At 48.7% G+C, this 9,802-nt stretch overlaps 1 protein-coding gene across 1 annotated transcript; it reads left to right on the top strand.

Moving 5' to 3' along the window:
- The first annotated feature begins 240 nt into the window (after positions 1–240).
- On the top strand, positions 241–2,423 carry LOC123120261 (uncharacterized). The gene has a single exon (XM_044540232.1). It carries the CDS (start codon positions 504–506, stop codon positions 2,130–2,132), a length of 1,629 nt encoding a protein of 542 aa, XP_044396167.1. The 5' UTR covers positions 241–503; the 3' UTR covers positions 2,133–2,423.
- Positions 2,424–9,802: the final 7,379 nt, after the last annotated feature.

Below are 9,802 nucleotides of genomic sequence, written 5' to 3' on the forward strand. Positions count from 1 at the left end.
AAACAGGGGTTCGTGAGTTCGTGGCCCATGAGCAACGGCAACTGGCCAAAGAACCGTCTGCTTGTCTATATCCTCCAATCATTGGGAGTGCCGCGCCGGCGAACATCCCGAGCCCCCGACAGAGGCCGCCCTGACGCACGCAGTCACGTATAGTGCGCGACGGACCCAACACATGGCTCATCATCCACACCGCATCCCTCTCCCCTGTCTGTCTCCACCCGAGTCCAAGCAAAATTCGCCAAAGTTTCCACGGCCCTGCACGCGCCGAATAATCCTTCCCCCGATGCCGGTCGGACCCCTCTCTTTCGGTTTCAACTCCCACCACCTCGCCCACCCCCGTGACACTACCTATGCGGTTGCAGTTGCGCAGCTCTGCCCACCCGCGCTTTCCCGGTTCCCTAAAACCGCTGCCCCCGTAGCCGCTTTTGACGAACCCAACCCCATCACGCGCGCCGCCGCCGCCTCGATTACGCTGCCACGGCGACTAGCAGGATTCGGCGAAGATGCGTAAGCTGAGCACTGGCCGCGGCGGAGGGGAGAGGGTCGGGATGCTGTCCTTCGAGGTGGCCGCGCTCATGTCGCGGGCCGCCAGCCTGTGGCGCGCGCTCGAGGAGGACCAGGTGGCGCGGCTCCGCGGGGAAGGCGTCCGGCTCGAGGGCGTGCGGCGGCTCGTGGCCGACGACGACAGCGCGCTGCTGGCCCTCGCGGTCGCGGAGATGGCCGGCGCGTGCGGGGACATATCCTGCGCCGTCGCGCGGCTCGCCGGCCGGTGTGCCGACCCGCTGCTGCGCCGGTTCGACGAGCTCTTCTCAAGCCTTATCGCCGGCGGCGCCAGCGCCGACTCGCACGGGCTGCGCTACGCGGCCGCCAAGAAGATGGACCGCAAGGCGCGCAAGATGCAGCGCCTCGTCGCCGCCACCGGCCTCCTGTGCCAGGAGATCGACGTGCTTGCCGAGCTCGAGCAGGGCGCGCGCCTCCGCCGCGTGCAGTTCGCGCCCGGCGAGGCCGCGCGCCGCGTCGCCAGGCAGAGGCAGGAGGTCGACCGCCTCCGCGCGGCCTCTCTCTGGAACCGGAGCTTGGACTACGCCGTCCGTCTGCTTGGCAGATCGCTCTTCACCATCGTCGCGAGGATCATAGATGTGTTCGACCTCCAGCCCAAGAAAATCGCCATGAACGATTACTCCATGGTGTCGCCCGCCGGTGCGCGGCTCTCATTCTCCTGGAGCAACTCCTTCGTCGGTAGTACGAATTCGCTGGTGTATCCCTCGGATTTCCCTGTGGATGCTCCAAAGAGGTCGACGGTTGCTGCAAATTCCGGTAAGGCCCCTAACGGCGACGTTCGCCGGTTCCTACTTTCCAGGAGCCAGAGTTTGAAGCAGCTCAAGTGGCCGGTGCGTGGCAAGCACCTCATCGGCTGCATGGTCAGCGGGAGCAAGTCTCCGACCAGGGAGGGGTGGGTCCACGGCGGCCATGATCTCCCACTGAGCTTCAGCTACGTCTCATCCAACAACGACGATTTCAGTGTCAGTTACCAGAGTGATCGTCACAGCGCCAGCAGGAAGCTCTCCACTTCGGTGTTCGAGTGCTCGTCGCACGACGTGCTGGAAAACGCACCGGAGACGACCCTCGGCGCAGCCGCCCTGGCATCGCACTACGCGAACCTCGTCGTCTTCGCCGAGAAGCTCGCCATCTCGCCCCGGCACATCTGCCCCGATGAGAGGGATGCGCTGTACGGCATGCTGACTGACAGTATCCGGGCGTCCCTCCGAGCACGCCTAAGGCCGCCGTCGTCCGCCGCTCGCAAGAAGGGCACGCCCTGCGATCGCGTCCTGGCCGCCGGATGGGCTGACACGGTGCAGGGGATCCTCGGATGGCTAGCACCGGTCGCCCACAACACTGTGCGGTGGCGGTCCGAGAGGAGCTTCGAGCAGCGGAACGTCGGCTCCGGCACGAGCGTTCTGCTCCTGCAGACGCTGCACTTCGCTGACCGGGACAAGACCGAAGATACCATCATCGAGCTGCTTGTTGGGCTGAATTACCTGTGGAGATACGGGACTCAGCTCTCCGCAAAGCCAAAATTGGAGTCAGTGGGTGGCGATGTTTACCATGATCGAGCTGATTACATAGGATGACGACATGTCAATTACTCAATCCGCATATCTGTCATGTCAAGTGTCAGCCGAATTGGATGATCTGAGGGTGTTTATATTAAGTAAAGGTGGCATCTCTTGGGCGAAGAGATTAGTCGCCTTGGTGATTTTGCCCCTACTTAATTCATTTGCTAGAATAGAAACAGGCATCATCATCTGCATCTGCATCTTGTAATTGATGTGATGTTTTGTCCAGTCAAGAGTATTATACTGGTGCACACAGCTAGGTGCTTTGATGTATACAAATAAGAGAGGAAAAATACTAGATTTCCAGAAGTGTTTTGCCTAATGTTTTTTTTAACGGTCAACGGGGGAGAGCTTCCTTGCCTGAATTTAATGTCATTCAAAGAATAATTAATCCAGTTTATATGAAAAACTGGATAATTGGCCCCAGAAAAACCGGAGCGAAAACCATACAAGTAATAAGGATAAAAGAAGACGAGAAAAAAAAATTGACGCCTAAACAAGGGACGCCCTAGCTAGCAGATAGAAGGGTCATCACCACAAGAGACACAAGTAGATGTAGGGTATCATCGAGGGATCACAATACAGAAACTTTGCAAGCTTCCTAACACGCCACACCGGCATGCATACCGAACCCTATGGCGCAACGCATGACCATCCATAATCAGCGAGTGACAAATGAACACAAACCTGGACCTTGACTGGGAGCTCCGCCAGATGAATTCGGAACGATTACCATGTTGAGGAGGCATCTTGCGCCGTCATTGAGCAAAGATAAACCGAGACAACACCAAGAGTATCAAGCTCGTTGCAACACAACGAAAGCCATAGGAGAGTCTTAAGTATGCACGGCAACATAGATGACATATCGGACAATGGGCAGGGGGCAGATGGCTGGCGGCGTGCTTCCTCTCTACTAGAAAGGTGTTGGCCCCCAAGTGCAAGGGCTTGCAGCATGCAACAGTTTCCCCTAGTTGACCTCAAGGTTTATCGAATCCATGAGAGCTACACGGTTACAATCAATCATTAGTATCTGCACACACAGATCAAACTTTCTTGTTCCCCAACAGGAGAAGCGAGGTTGCCAATCTCACTAGCTTGGTTGGTTACAAAAAGAAATAAAACGCATGTGTGGAAAGTGTTGATGAAAATTAGCAGAAAATTGAAACACGAAATTAAAAGATCGTTGATTATGGTTGAGAACTTTATGGAGGAAAAAGGAACGCGCTCCATAGGTTCACTAGTGGTCTACTAAAAAAGATAAGAAATGGGTGTGGTAAATTAATTATAGTTGGGCAACGATTAAATTGCAATGCTTATAAGTATGAATATTCACAACATAATTAACATATGAGCATCACGTCCATAAATCCATAGACCGTTATCCAACCGCACCTATAGCTAATACTCCACCGAAGACCGATATTCAACATGCATCTTAAAGTATGAAGTAAATAGAGTATTGCATTAAGTATCATGACATGAAGTAGATGGTATATCGTCTTCACCCCGCGTTCAAAGGACAACTATGCAACCGTCTTTTTATCCCTAGCGGCAACAACACCAATGCAAACCTTTCCACTTTCTGTAACTACTATAGCTTACTTGCATGATTGAACCCAACTGTCAACAGAACTCCCTCAATTGATCAACCCTTTAATGGACAAGTGGGGTGTGCATCCAACTCGCTTCTCATGAAGATATACAACATTTTGAGGAAGCTCATCATAGGAATATTCAGGCCAAGTTATATAATGTGAAAATCCCCAACTAGTATATAAACAAGAAGCGTATGATAACTCTCTATATGACAAATCAAATTGTAACATTGTGGAAGACATACATATGCAAAAAGGATAGTAGTGTGCCCCTCTCTCTTTTATTCTCTTAATTATTTTAGCCTCCATGCAACTTTTTCTCTTTGTCTTTTTAGCTCATTTTTTTATTCCTCACAAGGTAGGGGCAACACTCTAACATGACAATCAACACAATAAATTTACTAATAACTCAACTAATACTAAACATGATGCAAAAACATCTAATGAACGCCTCTAGTAGTAAACTAGTATGTGTAATGATCTAGCGTAGCAAAGACATAAAGAATGAACGAGCCATGTAAATATTGAGCTAGGTATATTACGTTCATGCAACCGCGAAAATAAATATGTCTAATCATGTAATGAGTGATGAGGGAAGTTGCATCAATGTATATCGGCAAAATATGCTCCAAATCTCGAGGTGAGAGTAGACAATCACTACTAGGGAAAACCCTAGTAGTAGCGCAGGATAAAGGCCTAGCAGTAGCGCGGGTGCCAGAGGTACTGCTGCGGCGCTACAACTAACTTTTAGAAGTAGCGTTGGTTAAGCCCCTGCTACTCCTAACTCAGTTAGCAGTAGCGCGTGTTCCAGCACGCACTACTGCTAATTACTAGCAGCGCGCCCTGACCCCGTGCTACTACTATTCTTCCGTATTCCATTTCTCTTTTGTTTTATACTGTATTTATACACCATTATACAAGTTTTCATATAGTAGCAATTTAGAGATTGTTATATCATTGTGATATAATAACGCATCATCATAATAACAACTCATCATCATCATACTCATATAACAACTGCTCATCATCATCATCTATGAGTCAAAGAACACATTCTATGTAACGCCCCGGACACACCCGTTGGTGGTCGTTACTCCTGACGGGATCTAGATTGGCCCCACAGATCAATACTAGTCTTCTCTGTGCACTTTGTCCTCACTCGTGCACACCCGGGAGCAACTTCCCGGTCGGTCACCCATCCTGAAATTACTCCAAGCTGAGCACGCTTAACTTTGGAGTTCTTTCCGAATGGGCTCCCGGAAAAGAAGGAATTCCTTATTGATATGAGTAGTCTATCATCCCTAATAAGTCAGGCTATCAATACACCCCCACTCAGAGGAACCGACGTCCTCGTCGGGCCACAGGAACGTTCCCTCTTGGCACATACGTCTGTGCATCCAGTCCGGAACATGTCCAATGTCGTGTGCCATGATGGGTCACAAACGTCATGTACAACATGACCGCGCACCTATCCGCAAACATCCGTGTAACCGCGAGGGTCGGCTCTGATACCAACTTGTAATGCCCCGGACACACCCACCGGTGGTCGTTACTCCTGGCAGGATCTAGACTGGCCTCACAGATCAATACTAGTCTTCTATGCACACTTTGTCCTCACTCATGCGCACCCGGGAGTAACTTCCCGGTCGGTCACCCATCCGGGAAATTACTCCAAGCTAAGCATGCTTAACTTTGGAGTTCTTTCCGAAAGGGCTCCCGGAAAAGAAGGAATTCCTTATTGATATGAGTAGTCTATCATCCCTAATAAGCCAAGCTATCACACATATCCCCGATGGTTTCTGGGTCGTCTGGGAAGGACTCCCCTATCGCAGTCTCTCACTTGGCGACGGTTCAAAATGCCATCGTGGAAAGGGGTTAAAAACCGTGTGTATAGCACCTCGCTGTACCAGTGCACTATGTTGTGTTATATGTGTTCAAACCATTATGCTTTCTATGTATGTTGAGCCCTATTATGAAATTATCTGTACGATGACTTTTTGAGCTTGTTTTATGTGCTCTTTATCAAGTAAAAGTGAGCTCATGCCCATATTCTGTTTCACTATGCATACAATAAGGGGGAGCCCTGTAACAAATCTCTCATAAGCTTCATAAGTCTTTTTATTTTGAGAGCTATATGTATGTTGTCATCAACTACCAAAAAGGGGGGATTGAAAGTGCAATCATGCCCTTAATCATATTTTGATGTTGTTGACAAAATACATATAGGGAACTAATCACCTTTGTCAAGTGCATCTCAGGTTAGTTCCCAAAAGATTATAGTGTGGATCATGACGGACATAATCAAGATACTCAAAGTATGGAGAGGAAAGACACAAAGCTCTAGCTCATTCTCGGTTTTCCTTTTTGAGTATAGGGATCCCGCACTATTAAGAGGGGACCTCTGGTTCTCGCAAAAAGACTTAGTCAAAATCTAACAAATCTCTTGGAGGAGCTCTTACCTTAGTTGTCTGGCATCTGCCTTGTCCGGATGTCCGAAGGTTTCTGGACAACCAGCGCATCCTTGTCCTCCGATTGTCCCACGTTCTTCGGATGTCCGGTGGCTCATTACAAAATATAAACTCTTGGATTTCTGGTCATTTCGGATGACTGGCTTCCGGACGTCTGTGGGTGACCCGTCATCCGATGCCTCTTCACAAAACCTAAATTATCGGATTTCCGTCTGCTCCGGACGACCATTCACCGGATGACCGACGGTCTTCGGACATTCTCTTCCTGTGCTATTTTCTCTCTTGTTGCTGCGCTAGACCACTTCATCTTCTGATGGTCGGACGACCGACGCCTGTCGGACGTCCGGTCCAACTTTTATGCCCGGATGTCCGGTACCTGTCGGACGTCTGGCTTTTGTGCAGCATAAGTGACCTCCAACGGCCACTTTTACACTATGACTATAAATATCCTTCTTCCACCTCGAGTGAGGGTTGTCCAACACAATAAGAAGATTCCAAGAACATCTTTCTCTCTCACTCTCTCTTGCTTCCACCAAATCCTAGATCCCGGGTGCATTTGTGAGGATTCTTGAGTGTTGTTCCAATCAAAAGATAGACTGTCCCTCTCTCCTCCTCTCAACCAAAGGAATTCGTGATTTGAGCAAGTTTTGAGCGGTTCCCTTGATCTTGTTACTCTTGGAGGTTGGAGACTCCTAGGCGGTAGGAGTCCTTCGGTGAGGAATCAAACCATTGTGATTACCCTCAAAAAGTTCGTGAGGGTTTGGAGACCACCCCAAGGTCTACCACTAGTGGTTCAGGATCGCCTTCGTGGTCTTATCTCAAAGAGAGAATAGGTTGAGCCTTTGTGGCGTTGGTGTGCGTTCGTGGTAACATCCACCTCTTAAACGATGACGTAGCTTCCCTCCAAGGAAGTGAACATCGACATACATCCTTGTCTCTCGGAGTTGCGGTTATTCCTAATCCTAGCTCCCTACTTGTGGTTACTTATCTCTTTATCTTTACGTGTTCCTTATTGTGCTTGCGTAGTCATATTCTTGTATTACTTAGTCTCCTTGCTTAGCTCCTTGTATCATCTTTGCAATTGTTAGTCTCACCATCATATTCCGCATTATAGCCTAAAATTGCTAAGTAAGAATTAAAATTTGTATTTGTACCTATTCACCCCCACCTCTAGGTCCATCTTGATCCTTTCAGTGACCCCATGTGCACGGGCCTCCCCGACCCCGTGCGCACGGGCCACCCACAAGCCTTCTTGAGGCGAAGACACGCACCCCCGTGTGCACGGGCCCTAGACCCCGTGCACACGGGACCCCCGTGCCCATGGTACAAGCCCGTGCGCACGGGCTAAGTCGCTAGCCACCTGGATACCCCGTGCGCGCGGGCTCCACTTACCCCGTGCACACGGGGCTGCCTGTGTGCAACTGCGGCTTTGCCCATGTAATGCACATTACGCCCCTGCTTACCCCTTCATCCCCTAGGGCAATATATACTCCTCCATATTCTCCATTTAGGGATGGTTAAGAATAGATCTAGACATTAGAGCTTAGCTCATATATCTCCCCTTGTGGGGTTTCTCTTGAGAGAGAGAAGACTCCATTGGAGTTCAAGACCTCCATTGGAGAAGATCCTTAGGGATTCAAGACCCCCTTGAGGGAAGGATCTATCTTGATCATCAAGACCTCGTCTCCTTCATAGGATTTGGGATGAACTTTACCATGTATCTTGTTTTCCTTTTTTGTTCTTGTACCTTGTGAATCTCATGTGCTTGTGAGTTTAGTGGATGTGTGATTGAACTTGTCTTGAGTGTTCCTCTTATGATTTCCCCTCTTGTTCTTCGTGTTCTTCGCGTTCTTTGTGGATCCCCCTCCAATTCGTGAAAGATCTCCACTTAGGGCCTCCACCCTACAACATCTTGGTATCTAGAGCCACGTTGATCACGGATTTGGAGTCTTCCCAACCACTTTCTAGCCTAATTTTGTGTGTTTTTGTCCCAATTCAAAAATTCCCCGCACAAGGAGCCATACCAATTTTTTTGTGATTTGTTGTTCCTAGTGCATTTTTGTTGATTTCAATCCATGGATCTAGTGTTTAGCAAGTAGATCCATCTTTTATTGTGCCCTGTAGACTAATTTTTCTCCCCGCACCCCTCAATTTTGACCTTGAAATCGCGACATTTCCGCGACCCCCGTGCCCACGGGCCCCCGCGAAGTTCCAGGTGACCCCGTGTCCACGGCATGTGTACCGTGCGCATGGAACCCCGTGTCCATGGTGATAGAAGCAAAGGAGTCTGGTCTTTCGATGAGATTGCGGCTATCGTTTATGGTGGAGTAGACTTTGGCGATCCGACTACGAACGTGCGAGGATGTTGCTCCTTTGCAATCGCTAAACCAACTTCGAGAGGTTATTGACCACGCCGGAGCACGATCAACCTGACCACGAGGGTCTGTTTCCTGCAAGCAAACGAAGAACGAGCAAGAAACTAAGATTGCAATATGGATATTGCGAATATAAGATGAAAGATTTATTGGTCAAGGTGGGGTTCTATGACGCCTTGGTCTGGTCGTTGAACACAAACGAAGTACGCGAAGTTATAGCTATGGTGAACTTTGAATCTAAACAAAACCCAAAGTCCAAACGATGCCCTAAGGGCTGTATATATGGAGAAAGAGGGGGGAATTTCATGGCCCTTGGAGGAGGGGTCCGAAACCAACCCTAACTCTTGTTACCCCACATATACGGACTCTAAAAACAGCCTATAATCAAGTATTTCGAAATTACATGGGCCTGGCCCAATAATAAGGTGACGCGGCACCCAGAATAGCCTCTAGACGAAATTTATGAAGTGGCATCTTGTATATTTCGTCCAAGATGCACTCATTATGGTGGCTTCAAAGTCCGGGAATCATCACTTGTAACTCCGTTCTTGTTCCCCTTGCGCATGCCATCATCTCCATGCTTGAACTTGCTCCAAGGTTCATCTTTCTTGTCCAAGCTAGGCCCTTCATTTTTAAGCGAAACAAATGTATCTAATTTAGGCAGCATCATATTCTCATGAACATTATAATCGTTACCAAGAAACGAAAGTACCTGGTAATTCAATTGGCGTGTGCGAGCTCTAGTAATTGGTCGAGTATGTATAGCAGCAGCGGTTGTGGGTGTAAAATGGTATTGATGCCCTCATCATCCTCCCCTTCTTGAAATGAAGTCGTCCTCGACGGAAGCTCACCTTCCTCACCCAAATAAGGCTTCAAATCTGCAATGTTAAAAGTGGGACTAACCCCAAAAATCTGCAGGCAGCTCAAGTTTATATGCATTATCATTTATTTTCTCTAACACCTTAAAAGGACCATCAGCGCGTGGCATTAGCTTTGATTTGCGCAAATTAGGAAATCTATCCTTACGCAAATGTAACCAAACAAGATCTCCAGGTGCAAACACAACATGTTTTCTACCATTATCTCTAGCAAGTTAATATTTAGCATTCATACGCTCGATGTTTTCCTTTGTTAACTCATGCATTTTTAAGATCAATTCAGCACACTGTTTAGCATCAAAATTAACCTTCTCCGAAGATGGAAGAGGCAACAAATCAATAGGTGCACGAGGTAGGAAAGCATACACA

The sequence above is a fragment of the Triticum aestivum genome, chromosome 5D (genome assembly GCF_018294505.1).
Source record: "Triticum aestivum cultivar Chinese Spring chromosome 5D, IWGSC CS RefSeq v2.1, whole genome shotgun sequence".
NCBI lineage: Eukaryota > Viridiplantae > Streptophyta > Magnoliopsida > Poales > Poaceae > Triticum > Triticum aestivum.

Excerpts from the sequence above, each read along its gene's own strand:
- LOC123120261 (XM_044540232.1), top strand. The coding sequence starts at position 504 with ATGCGTAAGCTGAGCACTGGCCGCGGCGGAGGGGAGAGGGTCGGGATG.